This window comes from Crocodylus siamensis, chromosome 6 (genome assembly GCF_052110815.1).
Source record: "Crocodylus siamensis isolate JL-2025a chromosome 6, ASM5211081v1, whole genome shotgun sequence".
Taxonomy (NCBI): Eukaryota; Metazoa; Chordata; order Crocodylia; family Crocodylidae; genus Crocodylus; species Crocodylus siamensis.
In genome coordinates this window covers 64,545,480-64,569,767 of record NC_143400.1, presented here as the reverse complement: position 1 = coordinate 64,569,767, position 24,288 = coordinate 64,545,480, and the positions used below count along the sequence as shown (strand labels likewise).

General features: G+C 46.3%; 1 protein-coding gene across 1 annotated transcript in view; it reads right to left on the bottom strand.

Annotated features, from left to right (window-relative positions):
• The window catches only part of FBXO36 (F-box protein 36), an 85,338-nt gene that overhangs the window by 28,035 nt on the left and 33,015 nt on the right, over positions 1–24,288 (bottom strand). Inside the window, exon 2 of the mRNA XM_090054341.1 lies at positions 4,482–4,590. Within this exon, the coding sequence (XP_089910467.1) occupies positions 4,482–4,590 (109 nt within the window). The remainder of the gene's footprint in view (positions 1–4,481; positions 4,591–24,288) is intronic.

Here is a 24,288-nt window from a genome sequence, read left to right as displayed (position 1 = left end):
TGATAACAGAAATTTAAGTATTTCGGAAGTGTTAACATTTTATTTTTAAATGTGTACTTCATAGGCTATCTACTGGATGCTTGAAATGCCTGCACTGGATAGTGATGAACCCAACATGTGATTTGTAATGGAAATCATTTTCCCTCTTGTTTCTCTGGTGGAATGATGTTTTGGTAATATCGTTTTATAATATGTATCTTCAGGGACACATTAATGCCCATGAAATAAACAGTAACTAAAGGAAGACAAAAAATGCCAATTAATTCTTAAGACTAGATATAAAGTTAGTTAATGACTTGGAAGAGTGCATTGTGTATACACAGTAGCCCATACTTAGAACGCTACTGAAGTCAGGCAGAAGGCAGGGTAAATCTGCACTTTACCGGCTAACCAAATAGGACATAAATAAGCTTTTGTAAGCAGGAGCTTACTTCATCAGATGCTACCTCTCTCTACTGAAGTCAACAGGGATGTTGCCACTGACTTAATAGGAACCTAACTTTGGCATAAATTTTGCTAAATGTTTGGAAAAGTAACATTTGAACAACCAGGCTGCATACACACATGCAGGCACATGCAACTTGCAGCAGCTCAAATAGAGTGGCACAAATTTGTGCTGGAGATTTGTGCCTCATCACAGATGCCTGAACATGCACTTCGGTGTGAGGCAAATGGTGCTACTTGTGCTGGCCCCAGCAATATAACAACCTGCCCTGGTAAGCAACTAAGGGCTACTTCTCCTCAGGAACTTCTGAGGCTCAGCCAGTTGGTATCTGGGGACACTAGCCCCTTGTGCCAGCTAGACTGCTGTAGCAGCCCTAACATTGAAGGGCCCTGCACCCTCTACCCACTGCAGCAGTCTGGCAGCTAGGGCTGCTGCTTGGCTTTGACCTGCTGGCTGCCGCCACCTGCAACAGCATCTGGCCCCTTGGATCTACAGCCCCATGTCTGCATGCCTGCCAGATCTGGATGGGGACCAAATGGTCACCTGGACTGTGGCATGGGCACTGCAGCAGAGCTGCCTGCACCTCTGTGCCAGTTGCCAGTGGGCCATGGCTGCACAGTTGGTCTTCGTGTGGTATTGGTGCTATGTGTGACCCCACACTGCCATATAAGCAAATATCACTTGGAACATGTCCTTATTGTGGTGGTCTGCTTTGAACTGTCAAAGCATGTCCTCCTGGCCCGAAATGGCCAGAAGGTCAGCCACCTCATTTGCCCTCCAGCTGGGTCCCTGTTGCCAGCCCTGGGCAGACTCCTCTGCCTGGGTCCCGCCACTTGCTTCTGTAGCAGGAATCTTGGTGTTCCCCGTTTAAAAATTGCAAATTCTCTGATAAAAAATCCCAAATTCTCTCATTAAAATACCCCAAAATCTATGTTCTTTCATGATTAAAATGAAACACCACTATAAGAGAGAGAATCAGTCAGGAAATGTTTTATTGATATATTTACAATTTTAAAGCAATTTGGGAGCCTACCAGTGCCTCTATCATCATAATATAATTAATTCTAAATATCTTTATAAGCTTTGGTATTTGCTTTTGTTTTTTTATCCTAGAAAAATCAGAGCTTCTCCTGCCCCCTTTGCTATCCAGGATGTGAGGAGTGTGTGGGGGCTGTGGGCTGGACCATTGAGGTGCTCATGGCCTGCTGCAGGCACACCCGAGGTGGTGTGCCACCACCTGAGACCCAGTGGCTGCACATGGCAAATGGAACCAGCCTGGCCTGCTGGTGCACACCTTCAAACAGGACCAGGACAGCTCCTGCTGCCATCCGTGGCTCCTGAGTGCACGTGTCCCAAAGGCAAGTGTTTGCTTGTCTGGATGCAGCCCCTGTAAATATCTGAGAGAATCAGCAGTATGGTTCCTGAAGCAAAGGTTGATAAAGGGCATAAAAGTATCTGAACATTTGTGTGGGGAGGCAGGAGATGTGATCTGGAGTAGTTACCAAATATATTAATGGTTCATATGATCCTCAAAGGAAGATTACATATAAACAATTGCTCAAGATGATATTCTTTGCAAGTAGGAAGAAACAAATTAATGTTGAGAAAAGACAGACTCTTCTGGGTTTCAACAGTGTCTATGTGATGGTGAAATTCAGAAGCACTACTAGTACTTTTAAGAGAAAGTCTGAAAATACAGTAAAAGTTAGACTCAAACACAGATTCTTGAGGGAACTTACAAACATTTTTAGCGCATTGAAAACACAGGGGCTAAAGGAGGAAAGGCTATGTATGTTGATTTGGATATAAACTATTTGAACAATGTGACAGATAATCCAATGCAGATGTTTCACTGTGACATTAGAATAGTATCAAATACCACAGAAAGGCACAAGAGTAAATACAGTGACATAAAACCCTGGCCAGCACATATACACATATACACAGGACCTTGTAGTAATGCAGAGGGTACAAAGCCCCACTGCAAATAATGACATTTTTCAGATTCATCACAAGGAAGTGCTGGTAGGATTTGGCTTTTAGTAACCTCTGGCACAAAAGAAAGAGGAGAAATTGACTCTCATTACCAAAATATTTCCTAGAAAGCTCAGGTATTTTTAAAATTGATATCGCCACTGCCAGGCTGAAATACTGGAAGACTACTTTTTCTTGACAAATAGAGAGATTAACAATGTCAGCAAGAGAGCTTAATATATTAAAAAACTTCTTGGGAATTAAGACATTCCTGAACCAAAAAAAGTGTTGAAATTATTTATTTATATTTAAACTAAACTAAGCTTAACTTAAACTAACTTGTCCTGCAGTCTTGTTTCAATTCCTCAGTGACGCTGGTATATATTACCGACTGCTTTCAGCTTGCATTAGGAAGTTCAAATGAAAATGTTATGTCTTTATAGACTATCATTCAAAAACATGATAAACATGAGACATCATCTTTAATTAAAATATCTTTCTCCTTATGCACGCATGAAACAGCAGCTCATAAAAAATGTCACAGCTACTAAGCTGCCTGTACCTCTTGGTCTCTCTGGCCATGTCCAGATGAGTGAGCATGTGTCTGCTGTGGTGTCTCAAAGCAGTTTGAGATGCCACAGGAAGCATTCTAGGAATGAAAAAATGTTCCCCGTGCTACATATTTGCAGTACGGACTGTAAGCGTCATACTGGGAAATTCTAGTGAAAAAAAAAACCACGCAGGAAAAAAGTGGTGCAGGGTGCGCTCCTGGAGTATGCCCAGAAGTAACCAGAGGCTGGGTCCTCCAAAGAGAAGCTCTGGCATCTGGCCAGAGCATCTCTATGCCTGCTGCATGCCCCTGCTGCTCCAGCACACTGTCTCAGTGTGCGGTGTCTCAGTGTGGCAGTGTGCGGTGTCTCAGTGTGGCAGTGTCTTAGCAAACAGAAGTGGGACAAGGCTGGCAGTAGTGGCCTGGACCCAGGCTCTGTCCCAAGTAGGCAGGGATGTTGGGGTGGGGGTGGGGACTGTGGAGGTGCAGGAAACTGTGTTGGGATGGACAGATTGTGGGTGGAGGGACTGTGGGGATAGGGGGGACTGTGTGGGAGGGGTGGGTACCCCACCTATTCCCTCGCACAGTCTCCCCCACCCCTGCAGCAGCAGCCAGCAGTGGGCCAGCAGGGCGCTCATGGCCCACTGTTGGCAGAGGATCTCAGTGGTGTGCAGCGCTGTCTGAAACCCAGGGGCTCCATGTGGCACATGGCGCCAGCCCAGATCACTGGTGTGCACCTTCAGGCTGGACTGAGCCGACTCTTGCTGCCACCTGGGGCTCCTGGCACTGTAGGCAGGAGCTGTACATCATCAAGCCAGACCAGCTCCTGCCTCCATGTGCTTTGTATATCATCAGACTGGACTTCCATGGAGCCTCCCAGCCACGTTGTCCCCACCTGGGTCTGGCAGTTGTGCAGCCATGGGGCCACAGGTCTAAGGGGATGAATGCTGTCACAGGTGACAACAGGTCACAGCCAGACAGCAGCCCTCACTGCTAGACTGTTGTAATGGGTAGAGGGTACAGGGGTGACTCTAGGTTAGGCCTGCTTCAGCAGTCCAGCTGGCACAAGGGACTAGTGTCAACAGATAGCAACTGGCCAGGCCTCAGAAACTCCTGAGGGCAAGTAGCCCTTAGCTGCTCGCCAGGGCAGCTTTTTATACTGTTGGGGCCAGCAAGTAGCTCTGTGGAGGCCAGCCAGGCTCCATGCAGCAGAATCACTGCTGTTGTAGCCCCAGAAGACCCCCAGGACCCCAAGTAAAGCCATTGGTGCCAACCCAGTGCTGGCCCGAGCCTCCCCTACTACCCGTAGGGTCACTTGCCATGTGCCAGAGTACGCATGGCACATGCATTCCCAGGGTCAGTAGGGGAGCTGCCACTAGTTGGCCCTGGGGAACCAAATGTCCACACCATGTGCAGATGTGGCCTCTGAGTGACCTGAGTCTCCTTCTCAGATCATTATATTGCAGATCCATATCAGCTGTAATAAATTTGTAAAGTTCTCTAGTAACTTACTCTGAAGAGATGGGTCATCCAAGAAATCCTCATGAGATTCTTTAATTTCTCCAGGCTTTGATTCACGAAATTCACTCCTAAGAGAGATTTTCCACCATCTAAAAATTACCTATGATTGAAAAAAAGATCTTGTAAAAAATTAATGAAAACGAAATAGCATATATAACATTATTGAAATTTAATTTTATGGTTATGCAAGAACTATTCCATTACTAAGTAAACATAGACATTGTCATACTGGATCAAAACATAGCTACCTCCCCAGCAGCTGTAAGAACTTCTTCAAAGAAGAAATAAAATCTCATAATGCACCAAGATAGATGTGGAATATTGTACATTAGGAAAATTCCTCTTTCATTGAAAGGCAAACTATTTTTTCCATTAAGCATGCATATCTACAAATATTCTTTCTTCACTCCGCATTTAGGAACCAATTTGTATATACCAAAGGATTCTAAACTAGTCTCCGAGATAATCCTGCCCTGGAGTGGCATAACTTTAAACTGAATAATGAGCACTTTAAGCCAATTAAAGATATTAATGTGTAGCCAATCCAGAGGTTAAGGTCTTGAAATGCCACCCTGCCCTGCCTCCTCAAAACTGGGATTATAGATTAAATCCTGAGCTAAGTGAAGTTAGTGGTTAAGCTACCACTGACTTCAGAGGGTCTAGGATTTACCCTATGCCTAATTTGTAATGGGAGTTTCCTTAACATACTGATAAGTGATATGGACATGGTTGAATAATAATAATAATGACCCATATACACACATTCCTAAAGTCTCATTTATCTTTTTTATATTAGCATACACAAATTTAAGGACTAAACTCAACCGTGAATCAAACTTCTAAATGGTCAAATAGCTATAAGAAAACTTAGTTTGAATGTCTACATATGCAGTTAATGCGCAGAAAGCTTATTGCACAGTTAAGTACTGTGTAGTAAGCTTTCCCTGAGTGCACGTCTACATGTGCACCCATCAGGAGCAAATTTGCTTCCAATGGGAGCAGTTCGTGGCAGGGATACTCCTGCCCTGCTCTACTACTATTTGGCAGCCAGAGGGTGCTCTAAGCTCCCCAGGTGCTAGCCCAGGGCTGGAAGGGAGTACTGAGGTCAGGTCTGGGCTCTGGGGCATGGGGGGAGCTGTCCCATCTCTAGGGCAGCTGCCTTCCATCCCACCTCTGCCCAAGGCAGCTGCCTGCTGAGCAACCCCCAATCTGATCATGGAGCATGGGCTGAGACAATGTCTCCTGCCTCTGCAGCAGGCAGCTTCCGGCCCCCAACAATGAGAATGGCAATTTTCTCCTTGTCAACTATGCAACTGTGTGCTAGTGTGTAATAGCTACTGCATGGAAAATCTACTACTTGTAACAGGTAGTAGAAAACTGCACAGTAGACTAATTTACTGCACAGTAGCTCCTGTACATGGTTACATAGTGATGCTTTGCTGCACAGATTAGTCTACTGTGCAATAAAGCGTCTCATGCAGACACACCCAGCAAATATGAATCAAATTGTGCTTAGAGTTGCAGAGGTGCCCTACTTAACACTAGTTCTCGAACTAGAAATGAAATGAATCTAAATTTGAATCCTTCAGCTTTTTGGGTGTCAAACTTTGGAAACCCAGACTTTGGAATTCAGAGATGCTGAGTTTCAGAGGTCACAATGAGCTGGAATTTAACAATTTTTTTTGTTTGTTTTTTGTTTTTGTTTATTGCACCGCTCCTGGAAGCACTGCAATACCAGGCCGACGCATGGACAGGATGGAGCTAGGAATTTAATAAAATGAATCATTGATGCCACAGATTCTCTGACAATCCTGTAAACTTTTCAGTCTAGATTATACTTAAGTTATATCATCAGCTATAACTTTTGAGTTATAGCTAATGATAGGGCCACTCTCTGTTGGACAATTGCCTATACAGGAGCTTTTGAAGACTTGCTGTTTGTTTATGGCACAAAGCAGCATTGTATGTGCTAGCTCTGGAAGTGGAAGCAGCAGAGTCATGCTAACATGGCTATCCAGCTTCCAGATCTGGAGCTAGCAGGCTGGCTTGGGTATCTCTACATGATGCTGCCTTGTGCTCTGTAATTTGCATATGCAAATTAACCCGTTTGCTGCTGGCTCAGTCTATATCTAGTGTGACATTGGCATAACCTTATCATCAAACATTCATGGGGAATCTAATGTGTAAGGCTAACTCAACTAGCCTTTGTGGAAAGTATGGAAGAAAGGTAGAACTGGAATTATGGCTCCACTTCTTCAGCATCTTAGGGGCCAGTACCACTAGATATGTTGCCTCATTGATTTCCAAAGAGCAAAGAAATCAATGGCAAAGAGAGGGAAATGGCTCTTGCTCCCCTACCCTATCTTGTGCACTCTTCCAAAACAGGCCAGAAATGGCTATAACCATTTTAAAGCAGAATGGAAATCAATTCCTCTTCCTTTCTATTGGGCTATTGTCAAAGTGACATTGCTTTTCAAAGAGACAGTCATCTTCAGCATAGATATGCCAAATGGAATTAAAAACTTGTGGTAAGAAGTCTTTTTCCTCTAACTGATTAATGGTGACAGGTGCTTTTTACATTTTGAACTTCCATACTGTTTAGCTTAGCCACATTCTTCAGATTCCTTCTTGGCATAACCTTATTAAATTATCGGAAGGTACAAACATGGATAAACTGGGCCAAATGTGGTGAAATTATGAGACTATTTTTTAGCACTGACTTCTCTCATAGGATTTTTAACTTCTGATCAACCATACATGAATTTAGTAACACAGGTCTGTAAATGTAATTCTTATAAAATTGGAGTGCTTATTGTATTGTAGAGTTTGGAACTTGCTTTAATGTAAATAGACTCAATATGAACCAAAACAAATTAAATATTTCTCAGTCTGGTATGCCTTTATACTACAAGCACTAAAATTAAGTATCCAAAATTAACAAACGCTGGCTCAAATACACCACTGGAATTAGGAAGCAAAAGTCTCATTAAAGTTAATTTTAGTAGAACTTGCTTAGGCAAAGAGTGCTTTTGACGTACAGTATTGCAATAAACAGTTTGGATATTTTTATTGTGAATAATTTAAAAAAAGAAAATAACTTAAGGTCTTTATCACGCAAAATGAGCCGTCAGTGCAAGCATTTATGCTCAGATGGGATCATATTCATGTTGGGCATGAAAGTTTACATGATCTGAAAACTTGGTAGGCTTGAAGCCTAAATATCTAAGAGAAAGTTTCCCTACGTGAAAGCCAGGAACAGAAGCTGATGTCAAGGCTTCATTAAATATTGGACAAAGATCATGACAAAGGAGTGATGTGGATAGTGCCATGTATTGCTGCTTTTAACGCTCCAGCCTGAATGACTGGGTACACACTTGACAGTTAGGATGAATGGAGACAAACTTGAGCAAGAATCCCAAACAAAGCCTGAAGTTGCACCTCTGAAACTGTAGATAGAGAAACAAAGTACTCTACCAACACCGAAAGTATTCCATATAAAGTAGTATACAGGGTCTTTGTATATAGCACTGTGACATATCCACACAATTACCCAAGACAGAAAGATTGTATAATGCAGGGGTGTCAAAGATATGGTCTGTGGGCCAGATCTGGGCAGCAGAGCCAAACATCCAACCCCACTTTGCTGGCTTCCCCATGTTCTGGATCCAGCACCCACTCCAGTCAGTCCAGGATTGTGCTGCATGTGGTGCCAGCATATGGGAGAGTGGGAGTTCGTGGGCTCAGTTGGGCCCATGGGGCTAGCTAAGCATCATTCATCCAGCCTGTGGACTGGTCTTGGGTCACTCATCTAGCCTGCAGGGACAAATGAGTTTGATGCCCCTGATATGATATACATTTCTTCTGTGTTGGCATTTGTGTTTTTCTGAAACACTAATTTACTGAAATAAGTTAGGCCAGATCCTCAACTTGTAAAAATGCAAAGGCAACACAGATATGCCTTTTATACCACTGTGGATCTGGCATGCCCTTTTAAAAATAAACACATGCCTTAGTCTAAAACATCCAGGAAGACTGGTGTCCAAATATCCTTGTACCAAAAAACCTCTAAAATGAAATATCCTACATCAAAGACACCTAAGTGAAATAATACAATCCTAGTTTTAAAGCCACTGCACTATATTACTACTATATTTCCTCACATACAATACACCTTTTTCAATCCCCCAGCTGCTGCGAAGTGGGGTGCATCCCATAAGCAAGGAAACATGGTAATGGCAGTTTCTGCCACTTAAACATTTGCTGGGTAAAAGAAATTCTGCATGTGATCCACAGGGAAGTGAATAATAAGAAAGACTGGCTCCCTAGCTGCTGCTACTCAGTTACTTAATACAAGGAAAAATCTTTTTGTCTTTATTCTGTCTTTAAAAAAAAAGGTGTGCATCTTATTTTGGGGTGTGATGTATATGAGAAAGTATAGTATTCCACATTGAAAGGCTGCAACTTCACATTGCTAAACCTAAAGTAATTTAATATGGTCATTAGGATAAAACCCTTATAGAAAGGAAAACTAGAATATATTAACAGAAGAAAAATATTGAAAATAAACTACTAGATATGGCTCAAAGGGGTTTATAGAACAAGGAAAACTATCAATCAGATATAAAAAGACTGACATTCCAAATCTGTAAGCACTGAGTTATATAGTCTATAATTCTGAGGAAAACTAGTCTTTTTAGTACTTCCTTTGGGTACTAATGTTGCAAAGATCTACACAGTGGTTTCACTTTGTACATTATCAGTGATACCAATGAAGTCAATGTCTATTGATAATGTTATGCTGAGTAGGTTCACAACAGATTTTTGCAAGAATGGGACATAAGGAGGCCACAAAATGTTAGTTAAAAAGGGTAAATTATACAAGAGCATTCAGAAGTAGTTTTAATAATATTGTACTTAAAATGTGTCAAAAACTTAAATTATATAAAATATACAATTTAATTATATCTCTCAAGGTAGGAAGATCTGAACTGCATGTAGACAAAAAGGAACAGAAAAGGTTTTCTGTGGATCTTTTTTGTAACAGTTTTTACGTTTTCTAAATATAATTGTATCAATATTAGTTATACAAGCAGAATAATTAATTAGAAAACATTATTTGATTTGTTCCTGCTCTGAATGAGGCAGTCTCCCACATCCCAGGTGAAGGCCCTAGTCACCAAGTTACTGAGTTTTCTAGGATGGGTTTTTCTCAGTCTTATCTGTTAGAGGTATTCCATGAGAAGCTGAGTGTCTAGGCTAGTGTTTACATCACTCACCAAAATGTGGAAATTCAAGTCTTTGTTTAGCTACTGTTGTACAGATAAGTTGCCTAGAGACTCTAAAGTTAGCCTCTGTCTCTTTGGAGGAGCTAATCAAGTTCCTGTTTAAAAAAATGTGAAGTCACTAAAAAGTTAAAACAAAGGTTGCCATAAATTTCTAATTTGGAACAAAGATTGAACCAAAGGTCTTTGATTTATGTTTAAGCAGCAAAGGCAGTAGGAAAACAGTATTGCCAGCATTTTGCAATACTTGACATTTCTTTTAAATCTTCAGCGCTTGGAGTCAGATAAACACCTGAGAATCTTAGCTTCATTTAAAAAATAAGCTTCTAGACATCATGGTTAAAATCTGACTTAAGCACATGTAAAGGCTCACAAACCAGAAAACAAGTGAGAGGTATTTAGCGTTCATTAAAAAGAAAACTGACTCATAGGTTTTGAAAATGTAGTATTGACAGCACTGAAAAGACTGATACTCTTTTGTAAGAAGATCCATTACTTATGCTGCAGTATCTAGTTCAAGATGTTTTATCCAGATGGATTTCACACCTGATAAATATACAACCTATTCATGCAAAATCTGGCCAGCAGTGTCTTCTGAGGTTATGACTTCATCCTAAATGTTTTAATGTCCTCCTCTGTGAAGACATTAAAGCTGTGTCCAGACACGTGAGGACATCTGGTTCCCCGGGGACAACTAAGGGCAGTGCACCTTGTGCTGCCACTAGATGTCCCTGGGGAATGTCTACGCCACGTGAACTCTGGGGCATGGCAAGTTATCCTGGGTGGGGTAGGGGAGGCTGGAGCCAGCCTTACCTGGGGGCCTGGGAGGCTCTGGGGGCTGCAGCAGCAGTGATCTGCTATGTGAAGCTTGGCCAGCAGCAGAGTGCAGCGCTAGCTGGCCTGGCTCTGGCTTTGGGCGGCACATGCTGCCATGGTATGCATCACTCTGCTTTTTTTTTCAGTGGGTTTTACTGTTCCCTGGATATCAAGGGGTCAGAATAACCCTCTGTGCTGCTCCATTGCAGCTGGGAGAACAGCTAAATGTGTGGTATGCGGCACCGCAGATGTTTCTGCTGTGCCACGTGCCCATGACTATGCTTGTCTGGACGTGGCCTGAGGGAGTGTCCACACATGCACATGCACAGGCACTTGCAGCAGTTCAAGTAGCAGCAGCACAAATTTGTGCCAGAGATTTGTGCCTCAGCACACAGCCTGAACATGCACTTTGATGTGGGGCAAATTGTGTCACTCGGGGTGAGCTGATCCTGCCCAGCTCCTCCTGGAACTTCAGCTGGGGGGGAACTAGAGTCTGGGGATAGCACCTGTGCCGGCTGCAGCAGTATAAAAAGCTGCCCTGCTGAGCAGCTCAGGGTTACTTGACCTCAGGAGCTTCTGGGGGAGGAGCCTCTGGGAGGAAGGTAGTCATGCCCCTTCCTGTCCCAGGCTGTTGCTGTTGCTGTTGCTGTAAGCTTGGTCTCAGGAGCTTCTGGGGAGAAAATGGCCAGACCACTTCCTGCCTCTGGCCGCTAGCTGCTAGCTTATTCTCAGAGCTTTTGGGGGTAAGTTGGCCTCGCTCCTTCCTGTCTTAGGCTGCTGCTGTTGCTGCCCCCCCATGTGGGGGGAGTCCTCTGCAGCAAGCTGGTGCCCCCACTTGGGGGGGGCACCACACTGCACCACACCCCAGCTTCTGCATCCCTGTTCTGACCTGCTGCCCAGCTGGCCACCAAGCTGTGGTCAGGGAGGGAGGGAGCCTACCTGGGGAGGGAACCTGCCTTGCCTGTGGGCCCCTCCCCCACCATGACTGCCAGAACCTAAAGGTGTCTTGCCTGCTCCAGCTGCCTTAGCAGGCCACCCCCCACCTTTACCTCCACTTTTACCTGAAGCATACCCTGAGTGGCTGAACTGGATGGCTGCTACCACCACTGCTGCTGCTGCTCTTGCTGCTGTTTGTTCTGCTGCTGGCCCTCAGGAAAGAGGGAGATTCCCTGCTGCACCACCCTGCACAACTCAATACCACATCTGCACTGGATTATTCCACAACTGACTGATTGTGCCTGCTGTCCCGCACAGCTGCCTCACTGCATCTGATCCTGCTTTGTTTTCCTGCCTACTGCTCTGCTGCTGAGTGGCTCCTGGACTGAACTCCAACAAACGAAGCCCCTCCACCACTCCAGCCATCTTTTTTACATATACCTCAGCAGCCTTCCCTGTGTCTTTTGTCCTTGTGTGGTAAGTCCTGTGGTCCACTCCCCCTGCCCTGGTGTTTGTTGTTTGGCTGAGTAAGCCATCTTGAGTCTCCCAACCCTTGTGTGTGTCTGTTTCCTCCCTCCCCATGTTCCCCAAGAGTAGCCCTTCCAGTGTTTTTTTGTTTTTGTTTTTTTTCTTCCTGTGAGGCTTGTAGTAGTAAATTTCGTTGGGCTTCTGGCCTACTTGACTAGAAAAACAGACAGAGACCAGAAGTGCTGATTCTGCTTATTTCAGTTACATGTTCTGAGATGAGGAATCCTGCATGCCTTATTACCCTGGGCACAGATGTTTCATTTAAGTAAAATGCCTGCATATCTGTGTATAATTTATTCTTGTTTTGGTTTCTCCAAGGTCATATTTTTTTTTTCTCTCTTTCTCTGTCTTGAGTATAAATGTGCTTGTAAACTTATAGAGTGGGAGGATTCCTTTGAAACAGACAAGTGGGTGATTTACCCTTGCTGTATGAAATCCTCCCTGTGATCACAGTATAGCCCTAATTAAAGAAAAGCTGGCTCTGTCAGTTCTGATTCAACCACAACGTGAAGTTTGATTTCTTCCACAACTTGGTGCCGTGACTTGGATAGAGATGCCTGGAGTGATCAGTTGGGACACGGACATCTCTTCACTGAAGCCCTGGCACCAAACCAAGATAAAAGACCTTTTGAAATCTCTATTGGGGTTTTTCAGTGAGAGGCTGTCTCCATGTCTTCCTGATTCACTGCTTAAGGCTCACCCTATCCAAACTTTTTTTCTGCCAGAACTGTCAGACTCACTGTGTAAGTAGTAATTGTGAATAGAAATAGTTAAGGTTAAAGACTCTGTGTTGCTGTTGTCAATAAAAGTATTTCCCCATGTGAATTGAGTTTTCTAAAGAACTATGAGGTCTCTCTGAGGCCAGGAGTGGAAAACGTGTGCAGCCGCCCCAAAGAGCACATAGAACAAATCTGTTGTCTTTGAAAGCAAGGGTGCAAGGTGGAAACTCTTAGTGTGAGTGTTTTTCATGATAAGCATTGACCAAGGCTGAGACTAAAGAAATGCTCTTGAACCTCGTGCCTCAACGCGGAAATTCCCTTGAGTGAACTGAGAAATGAGCCACTAACCAAGTCTGACACTAAGGTTGGGTTCAGCCGCCCGAAGGCTGTCTGGAAGGGCAATTTTGAATGCAAGGGGGCCCAGATGGAACATTGTGACCTAGTGGACAGGTTTACCCTTTCCCCACCCTCATAAATGAGCCATGTCTAACCATGAATAACTGCATTGTGTGCTGTTATTGCAGTGGAGTCTTGTCTCTGGACGTTAGCCACAGCATCTCTGTGCCGCTAGCAAATCTCACAACCTGACCAGATACCTTGAAAAAGCTGTTCCTGTATGACAGACCTGTGTGAATTTGAGTTTTAAAGATGTAGGGAGTGGAAAGTCTAAAGACATACTGGCTCCGCCAAAAGGGACTCCAACATTGTAAATGTACACACGTTATGGCCGTAAGTTCTAAATTTCTAGACTACTGGAATTGGTATACCAAAAATGATTTTAGCCAGCAGTTTCCCCTGGAGGGAACACTTGATTTAAGTAAAATTGTTCATCTCTGCAGAGACCTTGAGTTTAGAGGTAGTAATATACCACAGACTCAGTGGGACGCATTTTTTTTGATTTGGTATGAAGAAGCTTTCAAAAGACATCAAGAAGCTCAAGTTTGGAGTCTTAAGGACTCCCAAGAGAAACTGAAATCTCAGATAAAGGAATTAAAACTGAAAAGTGCACCAAAAGGTATCAATGGTATCATCCGTACCAAAACAACTTTATCCACAAATAACTGAGAATATATCTTCTGCAGATTCAATTGTGTGTGTTTTTTCTTAATGTGCCACCCCCATATCAGTCCCAGGCACAATCTGAACTTGAAGAGTCCAAAGTAACCAAATAGACTCTTCCAGCAGGATTAGCCCACCTCACCAGGAAGCTATCACTCAACAACCTTCACCTGCCCCCGGGGCATGCCCACGTCCACTGGAGGCATGGTGTCTGTCTCCTGAAATCTCAACCCCCTCCTATCGTTTAAGGTCTGGTACCCAGTATGGTCCAACCCCTTCTTTAAAATCTAAAAAGGTTCAGCTTATGCCTTTACGCCAAGTTCCAGGGCAAGGTCCAAATAGGGGAAACTACAATCACAGTCCCTGTCCCTTGGACCCCAGGAGATCTCCTAAACCTTGTTAAACAATTTCCTAACATCAGAGAGGAACCCCAGAAATTTAGAGATGAATTGGAAACTGTAATCCCATTGTTATAATCCAACATGAGCAGATTTCAACCAATTGATGAGAAGTGTTCTGCCCTCTGAGGTCCGCAACCGCCTCATCGCACTGGATACTTGGCCTACTCAAGACCCCGGAAGAGGAAAGCACTTAGCAGATGCCTCCTTGAGACTGCCTAAAATTTGCCCCAGGAAAACTGACTGGGCCAAAATACATAACTGTAAACAAAATAAAGGAGAATCCCCAGCAGACTACATGGACCGCCTTAAACTAGCATTTGAAAGATATTCTGGTATTGAAAATGCAGCTGAAACTGCCCCAGAAGCAGTTGCTTCCACTTCTTCCTGGACTTCAGAAAAAAGTCTGTGGACACAGTTGTGCACAATTGCTGTAGGTTGGCAGCCTAAGTCACTTGCAGCAGAACTAGTCACCATTGCAAATCATTGTACAACCTGCCAGGAAAAGAAAAAGGAATCCATGGAAACTAAGCTGACATTACAAGTACAGACTTTTAGGCAGGGGCAGAAGCCAAGGTTTCCATCAAAGACAGTTCAAAGGCAGGGGATGTGGTCATGAGATAGGTTTCAGTTGCAAAATAATGACAGTTGTCATTATTGTGGCCAACCAGGACACTGGAAGGCTCAATGTCCTCACTGGCCTGGCCAGCTGGGGATGACATTTAACCCGCCACCACCTCCTCTCACTCAATTCTCTGCCCTGAATCAGGGAGCCTCCTGTTAGGCCAGTCTGAGGAATAGTAACATCATCACAGCCCCTCTTCTCACACTTAATCAAGATGATCCCTTCATTTCCTGTGTGATTAAATGGTATCGCTACAAAATGTTTAGTAGACATTGGTGCAGACAGCTCTACTCCTCGAATTTTCCACAACTCCCCTCTCCTCTGCTGTTGTAAACACTGTAGAAATTTCAAATCAAATAGTTCCTCATCCTGTTTCCCAACCATTACATGTTTCTCTTGGTCCTGTTTCTGATCAACATGCCTTTCTCCTTAGTCCTTGTTCTCCTGTTAATTTGTTAGACAGAGATTTGCTTTGTAAACTTGGCTGTACTATCTATTGCTCTCCTAATGGTGTTTATTTAGATGTTCCCTGTGATAACAAAATGGCTGTACTTGCCACTTTAGCTAGCTCACCTCCTGTGCCTGAGTTCCCTGATCTTTCTGTGTTGCAAGAAATCATAAAAGCTGTCCCTCCGTTTCTCTGGTCCCCAGCATGCTAATGAAGTAAGACAAATCCATACTGCCCAGCCTGTAAAAAAAAAAATTAGATTAAACCCAGCTAAGCCTTTACCCAAAGTTGCTCAATACCCTTTACGTCCAGAAGCCAAAAAAGGAATATGCCTTATTATAACTGCCCTTTTAAAGCAAGGTATCATTGTCCCGACTAAAAGCCCTTGTAATACGCCTATTCTTCCTGTGCAAACCCCCCCACCCCTGGAAAGAATACCTATTGCTTTGTACAAAACCTTTGTGCTGTAAATTCTGCAGTGTTACCTACCTTTCCTGTTGTACCAAATCCAGCTACTATCTTGTCCTGTATTTCTCCTAATGTTTGTTGTTTTACTGTTGTTGACTTGTGTTCTGCATTTTTGTCTCTTCCTATACACCCTGATAGCCAGTTTCTCTTTGCATTTACCTATCAAGGACTTCAATATACTTGGACGCGCTTGCCCCAGGGCTATACTGAATTCCCTTCTTTCTTTTTTTTTTCCCCAAATTCTGAAGAAAGATCTAGATGACATATAATATTTAAAGAAAATTCTGTGCTTGTGCAATATGTTGATGATTTGCTCTTGGCATCTACCTCCCTTGAGCCTGTAAAACTGATTCTTTAACTCTCCTCACCTCTCTTGCCCTAAAAGGCCATAAGGCATCTAAAGAAAAGCTACAACTTTTGTCTTCCTTGTGTCCACTATTTAGGTCATGATATTTCTGCTGGAGAACAACTGCTTTCCTCTTCCAGAATACAAGCTAGGTTTTAAAATCCCTAGACCAACTACTGTGTCCCAAATGTGTACCTTCCTAGGCATGGCTGGCTACTGCTGTCAGTGGATGCTCGGCTATGCCTCTATAGTCAAGCCATTGTAAAATCTAATTCTTGTTAATACCCCTGAGCCTTTACCCTGTACTTCAGAAATCGGAGCCCCTTTTGCCTCTATTAAACAAGCTCTGTTGCAAGCTCCTGCCTTAGGCCTTCCCGATTTTTTATATTAAACCTTTTATTCTTTTTCGTCATGAAAAGGACGGATTTGCACTTGCAGTACTTACTCAGACACATGGAGACAAGTACCGTCCCATTGCTTATTATAGCTCTGCTCTTGACCCTGTTGCAGCTGGATTTCCTCCATGTCTCTGTGCTGTAGCTGCAGCTGCTGTCACTGTTGAACTTTCCTCTACCCTTGTATTAGGTTCTCCCCTTACTGTTGCTGTCCCACATGCTGTAGCAGCTCTTTTACTGAGAACAAAAACCCAACACCTTTCAAATGCTAAATTAACTAAGTATGAAATCTTGCTTCTCTCTGCTGGAAATGTAACCCTAAGTACGTGCCCTGTTAAACCCTGCTTCTCTGTTACCTACCCCTTCAGATGGTGAACCCAATGATTTCATTTTTGTTACTGCTCAGCTAACAATGCCCTGCACTGATCTAAAACCCAGATCTAGTATTCTATATTGATGAATCATGTCAAAGAAACTCAGAAGGTTCCCTTGTTGCAGATTCTGCAGTATGTTCCCAATATGATATTATAGAAAGCCATCACTTATCTAATATGTATTCAGCTCAAGTTGCCAAGCTTGTGGCCCTCGCCAGGGCTTGCACCCTAGCCTCTGGTGCCTCTGTTAATATTTATACTGATTCTCGCTATGCTTTTGGTATTGTACACAATTATGGTCAACTTTAGAAACAAAGCTACAAGAAGCCTGTAAAAAGGCTTCCTCACTTCAGGAGGTGCCAAGATTAGTAATGGTCCATACATAAATGCCTTGTTGAATGCTTTACAATTACCTTCTGCTGTTGCTATAATTAAATGCAAAGCTCACCAGAAACCTTATAATAATGTTACACATAGGAATGCTCTGGCAGTTTCTGCTGCCAAAGCTGGGGCTATTTCCATTCCTCAGGCTATGCCTGTTTTTTGTCTATTCCAACTGACCAGTCTCTACTGGCAAGTCTTCATGACGTTCCCCTCCTTCAAAATCAGGCTCTAGAACCAGAGAAATATACACGGAGACTGGCTGGGTGTTTGTTACACCCTGACCATTTGTGGCGCTCCCCAGATGGCTGCATGGTTGCCCCAGTGGTCCTTCTTCCTCATCTTGCTCACATACACCATGGCATGGCACATGTAAGCAAAGGGGGGATGATAGAAGCTGTTAAGCTTGATTGGTTTGCTCCAACTTTTCCATCTGTGGCTCAACAATACTGCCACACTTGTCCTATTTGCCAAGCCCATAATGTGGGAAAGCCTGTAAAAACAAAGAAGGCAGCACAACCCCCACCTTGGGGACCATTTATAAATTTACAATTAGATTTTATTCAAATGCAGAAATGTTGTTCTTATGAATATGTTCTTGTTATTGTATATATGTTTTCTGGATGGGTAGAAGCCTACCCACGTGCAAAAGCTGACACCATCACTGTAAGCAAAAAGTTGCTCAGAGACTTTATTCCAAGGTTTGGTATTCCTTTATCCCTACACTCTGATAGAGGAACTCATTTTCCTGGACAGATAACGAAAGAAGTCTGCAAAGTCCTGCAGATCCAACAGAACTTTCATTGCCCACACCACCCACAGGCCTCGGGCCAAGTAGAATGCCAAAATGGCATTCTGAAAAATAAACTGGCCAAAATTTGTGCTGAGACTCGCCTAAAATGGCCAGATGCACTTCCCATAGCCCTTATGAGTGTAAGATCTACTGCCAACCGAAAGACTGGGCTTAGCCCACGTGAAATTCTAATGGGGAAAACCCATGAGGCTCCCCACGTCACCACCTGTTGCCTCCCACTTTTGTGATGTACATTCACTATTGTAACGCACTAATGAAGCGTGTTAAGGCTTTTCATTCACAGGTACAGGCAGCTCTCCCCAAAGAACCAGATGAGCCATGCCATTCTATCCTGCCTGGAGATTGGGTCCATATAAAAATCCATCAACAAAAGTCATCACTGGAACCTCACTGGAAAGGCCCATTCCAGGTACTCCAGACCACCAACACTGCAATAAAGTGTCAAGGACTCCGGACATGGATCCACACTTCACACAGTAAGAAAACATCAGCCCCGTTAGACCCAGAGTCTCCTCCATATCAATTTTGTAATTAGCCTCCACAAACTGGTAGTGAGCCTAGTGCCTGCCAGCAGGAGAGCTCAAGACCAGTAGTGAGCCAAGCGTCTACTGGCAAAGAGGATGTGCCCCAACGACACCACTATGCCCTTCGGAACAGGAAAAAGGCCTCTACCTAGTTCCTGGTTTCCAAGGTGAAGTTGGTTAGTCATGATTTAGGTGGTTCTCAGTATTTCTTCGTGGGCCATCCTTATATAAACTTGACCCATCAGTTATGAGAAACTCTGTAAACTACGCTTCCGCACCGACAAAGAAGATCATTTCATGAAAATATGTTCTTGTCTTTAGTTAATCAAACTGGGATAGATTTAAATGTCTCTCGTTGTTGGATATGTAGTCATGTTCCTATCTATTCTACTGGAGGAATACCCATGATACCAGTACCCTTGAATGCAACTCAAATGTTAGCTCCTTACTATTCAGATTTTCATGGAAACAAAACTTGGCAGAATATAAGTTGCAGCCAGTCTGACTATGTATGATCAGCATGTGCCACCCCTGGAAAGTTTGTGTTGGACCTGTAATGAATCTTGTGTTGCAGTGGAAGTCAGTAAGTGTAAGGTAGAATTTAAGACCCACTTAGCCTGTTCCTGGCCCTAGCCCCAGCCCTACCAAGGTTGCCCCCCAGCGGGGGAACCACAGCTATGCACAGGTGGCTGCACTGTGACTTAAAGCCATGAGGCTTGGACCCTCCACTGCCAACCCTTCCAGCTCAGGTGGTGGGGCCCCCTTTTCTGGTACCCACCCTCAGGCATGGGGTGAAGTGCCAACTGCCAAAGCAGGAGAACCTGCATTTTGAGACCTGGATGCAGGCCCTGGCTTAGGTAGTGGGGGCCCCTGAAAATCACGGTGATCTCCCGTTTTCATGGCAGGGGGGCCCTTTTTCCTTGCCTCAGAGGCTGTCACACAAAAGGCAGTTGAGAGGGGGCTTGTGGTGGAGGGCAAGTATGTTCCCCCTCAAGTCCCTAGAAGAGCTGGGGACCAGGGTGGTCCTCTGCTACATCCCTCCCTATATCCCTAATTGGGCCTTGTTCCCCCAGCTCCAAACCCTGGGGAGAGTTATCTCCACAGTGGTGGCCCTCTTGCTGGGGTGCTGAGACCCTGGCCTCTACCACATGCACTCTTTCTGTTGCCAAGTTATGATCCAGCTTCCGGTAGGAATGGAGCTGGAGGCTGAGGTGGGCCTTTCAGGGGGCCCTGGTGAGGATTTTCTATACAGCGGGGGCCCTGTGATGCTTTCAGAGCTGTGCCCTAGGGCACTTGTGTCATGAGTGCCCCATGAGCCAGGAGGAGAGGGCATCTGTAGGTCTCACTGGTGAGAGGGGTGCCCCTGGCACCCTAGCCACATCATCCAGTCCCCTTGTGAACTCAGGGGACTCTTCCCCCAAACCAAGTTTGGTGGGGTCCCAAGGAAGGCAGCAGCAGCAGCCAAGAGGAGAGAGGGAGTGGGGGCCCCCCTACCCCTAGTCATGCCCCTGCTGTAGCTGCCCCACCCCCACAACCCTCACCTTCTACTGAAGCCTATCCACCTGAAGACCACCCCATGGCTGGGTGGGTGCAGGTCCCCTCTGGGCTCCCTCCCAAGACCACCACATGCAGGGAAGGAGTGGCCCAGCTCTTGGGGGCCACCCCAGCTGTGCCTGACACCCCACCTGCTGAGACGATCAAAGGGGTGATCCCCATGAAGGAGGTGTCCGGGCTGCTAGACAGTCCTGAACAGGATCCTATGGAGGAAGCCCCTCACTGTGCTTGCCAGTGCTTATCCCCTGAGACCATGGATGCCAAGGCTGATCCAAAGGAAGGTCTGGCAGTGGAGTGCCCCCCCAAAAATCTGGAGGAGATGGGGGGGGGAGGGGCCCTGGGGCTCACACTGAGTCCTGAGGAGGGAGATCCCCTTTCCCAGGACCCTGAGGCAGACATGAAAGCCACCCCAATGCTTAACAGGCCTCTTCCCTCCCTCTTCCAGGAAAACCTCACTTCCAGCCTGCCCCATGTTCTCACACCAGAGGGGGTCAGGGTGGGGTCCCCTAATCCACAGGTCTATTTTGTCAGGGACCCCATGCAGACCCCTGGGGCTCCAGCTCTACCCTACCATCATGTGAGAGTCTCACTCCCACCCCTTTCCCAAGGACCTGGAGAGCTCTCCCAAGCTGAACTGGAGTCTGGGGTCTTAGTGGACCAGGGGGTTCAGATAGTGCCTAAGAAGCCTGCTGAGCTCCAGGACCAGGAGGAGGACACCCAAGAACTAGCAGGCTTCATGAAGTCTCTGGACCTCGGTTCCGGCAGTTCCCAGGGGTGAGCTACTTGCATTTCTTGACTGCAACTATGCCCAGCTGTCTGCCAGCAAGGTACAGCTCGCTTGGACAGCTGTCTGCCAGCTGGGGAGATTTTTGACAGTATCCTTGCCACCATGAGGGCACTGGCAGGGGAGGGCAAGGGGCCGAAAAGCTGCAGTGCCCGGATTTATAGGCAGGACCTGCAGTTTCATAGACACCCTCTATATTTATAGGAGGGTGCTGCACGAGCTGGCGAACCCAACACAGGGCATTGAGATGTAAGAGGCCCCTGCTGAACCATGTACTCCAGCCCCCCAGCCATGAGGTAATTTGAGATTGTGACCCTCAACATCCAAGGCTGCAGGAAGTGTCACCGGAGATGCTGGGTGCTCTCCTTCCTTTGGGGTGGGGTGGGGATTACCCCTTGGTATTCTTGCAGAAGACCCTGATGATTCCAGCCAACGAGGCTAGCTGGTAGCTGAAGTGGGGAGACAGGGTCTCTTTTTTAAGTCAACTCTCAGCCACCTGTTGCAGGGTGGCCACCCTGTTCTCCCCAGGCCTACAGCTGGAGGTTCTGTAGGTCGTTGAAGTGGTGCCAAGCCGTCTGCTGCCAGAGTTCTACCAGGACCTCCTCCAAGCCTGGAGGCTGGTTTCCACCTCCAAGTCCCCTGCAACACTTGCCCAGGCACGGACCTGCTTGTCGAGCCCCTCCTCTGGAACTCTCAGCTGGAGGTGCTGACAACAGAGGCACCCCGGTTGAGACAGATTGATCCTGGCTGGTGTCACCTGTATTGGAGACCTCTTGGACTATGATAGGCAGGAATGAGTGGACCCCACTGTACTTGCCTGGCACATGGGTCTACCTCTGACATATGTGACCTGCTACCTGGTCCAGGATGTGAAATCTGCCCTAACTCCTGATGCCTTTGCCCTTGTTAACCAGGCCTAGTGCGGTGGCAGTCCCCACTCCCCCCCCCCAGTCTTTCAGGCCACCAGAGTTTGTTGTGGGGTTGGTGCCACAACTGGCCTTGAAGTGCTGTTTGTACCACCATCTAAGCTGGCTGGAGGACACCAGGCTGGTCCGCTTTTCCATCGCTGCCACCTCTACATGCTTGTGTACCACATGATCCATCCTGCTGCCCTCATGTACCGCCCAGACACCAAGTGGCAGGCGTCTGGGCATGGCTGGGGCACCCCAATGGCTAAGTCTGTACTCCATCCTCATCTCACGAGCCACTGGGGACCTCAGCTGGCAACTTCTCCATGGAGCTGTTGCCACGGGCATGTATGTGGCAAGCTTCAGACACCCTGGTTTCCTGTCCTTTCTGTGGGCAGAGGGAGACCCTGGTGCACATGACCCCTGAGTGTGCCAGGCTGCAGCCCCTCCACCTCCACCTGCAGAACCTCCTCCTGAGGTTCTGGTTAAATTTCATTCCCCACCTTTTTCTGTATTTGGTCACCCCATCTGTGGCCCCACCAAGTCCCGGGACCTCCTGGCCAAGTACTTGACCAGGGAGGAGGTTCTGGCCAGTAAGGTTCCTGGAGACTGCAGGGCTGCTTTCCTCTCACTTGTCCATGCATGTTTCCAGGCAGAGCACCAGTGGAGAGCATCCACCGGCTCCTTGGATGCCTTTGAGGACTGGTGAGGGCAGCCCAGGGGGCTCTGTTCAGTGTCCCCCTCAGGCACACTCTTTTTCCTGTTTTGAGCCTTTGATCCTCACATCGCTCTAGTCCTGTTTTTTGCCTTTGTTGTCCCAAGTATTTTGTTGTAGTGTTCATCCATTAGCCCCCATACAATAGGGGCTCTTAGTTAGCCAAGTGGACTTTAGGGCCCACAGTATTTGAATGTTATAAACAGCCAGGAGCTTATGAGGCCTAGGCAGTTGATTATATGGGGACACTAGCCCCTTGTGCCAGTTGGAGTGCTGAAGCAGCCCTGACCTAGAGTGTCCCCTGCACCCTCTACCCACTGCAGCAGTCTAGCAGTGAGGACTCCTGCCCGGTTGTGACCTTCTGCCACCTGCAACATCATCACCCCCTGCTTGGACCTGTGGCCCCATGACTGTGCAACTGCCAAACACAGATGGGGACTGCCTGTCCACCTGTGCTGAGCACTGCAGCAGAGCAACCTGCACCTCTGCTCCAGCTGCCAGTGGGCTGTGGCTGCACAGTTGGCCTTCATGTGGCACTGCTGTCATATCTTCTGGTGAACCCACTCTGCCATCTAGGCAGCTATTGCCTGGAAGATATGCTCATGGCAGTATCCTGCTTTGAACTTTCAAAGCATGTCCTCCTGACTCCAAATGGCCAGCAGGTCAGCCACCTGGTCTGCCCTCCAGCTGGGCCTCAGTGCTGGCCCTGGGCTGGTTCCCATGCCAGGGTCTCCCCACTTGCCTCACCAGCAGAGGTCCTGGTGTTTCCCCATTTAAAAATTGCAAATTCTCTGATGAAACCCCCCCAAATTCTCTCATTAGAATACCCAAAATCCACATTCTTCCATGATTAAAATGAAATGCCACTATATATAGAAAGAGATTAGTTGAGCAATGTTTTACTGATATATTTACAATGTTAAAGCAATGTGGAAGCCTACCGGTGCCTCTATCATCATAATAAAATGAATTCTAAATATCTATACACTTTGGTTTTTGCTTTTGGTTTTCTTATCATAGAAAAATCAGAGCTCCTCCTGCCCCCTTTGCTCACCAGGATGCTGGGACAGCCGCAGCTGGACCCACAGCTGCTTGTGGTGCTGAGCAGCACTGATATGCTGGTGCTTTGCCCCGCCCATGGCCATCACTCCCAACCCATAGTCCCACCAGTGCCCCTCACTCCTGATCAGCAGCCCATGCCTGCCCCCAACTTGCTCCCTCCTGGCAGCAGCTCCCTCCCAGTACCAGAATATGGGTCCAGCTGCACCTGTCCCACCTACTGCTTTGTGGCCCTGAGCAGTGCCAGCCCTTGCTATTCTGCTCCTTGCACCTGTGCCCGGGCCCCAGTGATTCCCCATGCTGTTCCAGGGAAGCCCCAGGCTGGGACTTAGGGACTTGACTGGGTAAAACCCTTCCCTTCCAGGGCCAGCCGCCTCCTGCACAGGCTGCTCTAGAGAGCAGAGGGGGCTCTTAGCCCAGCTCTGTTGGCTGTTCCTACCTGAAGCACTCCTCATCTCTCACCCTTGCATAAACCCCTACTGCCACCTGTGGCCTGTTACATAGACCGATAAACTCCTCTGCCACCTCAATCCTTCCCTATCACCCCCCGGCACCTCCACTCCTCCCCCTAGCCCATCACACCCCTTAAGTGGTTCCTGGGACCAGGAGCCTCACCAGGCCAGGGCCACGTGTCAAAGCACTGTTGTGGGCACAAGGCAGGGCTG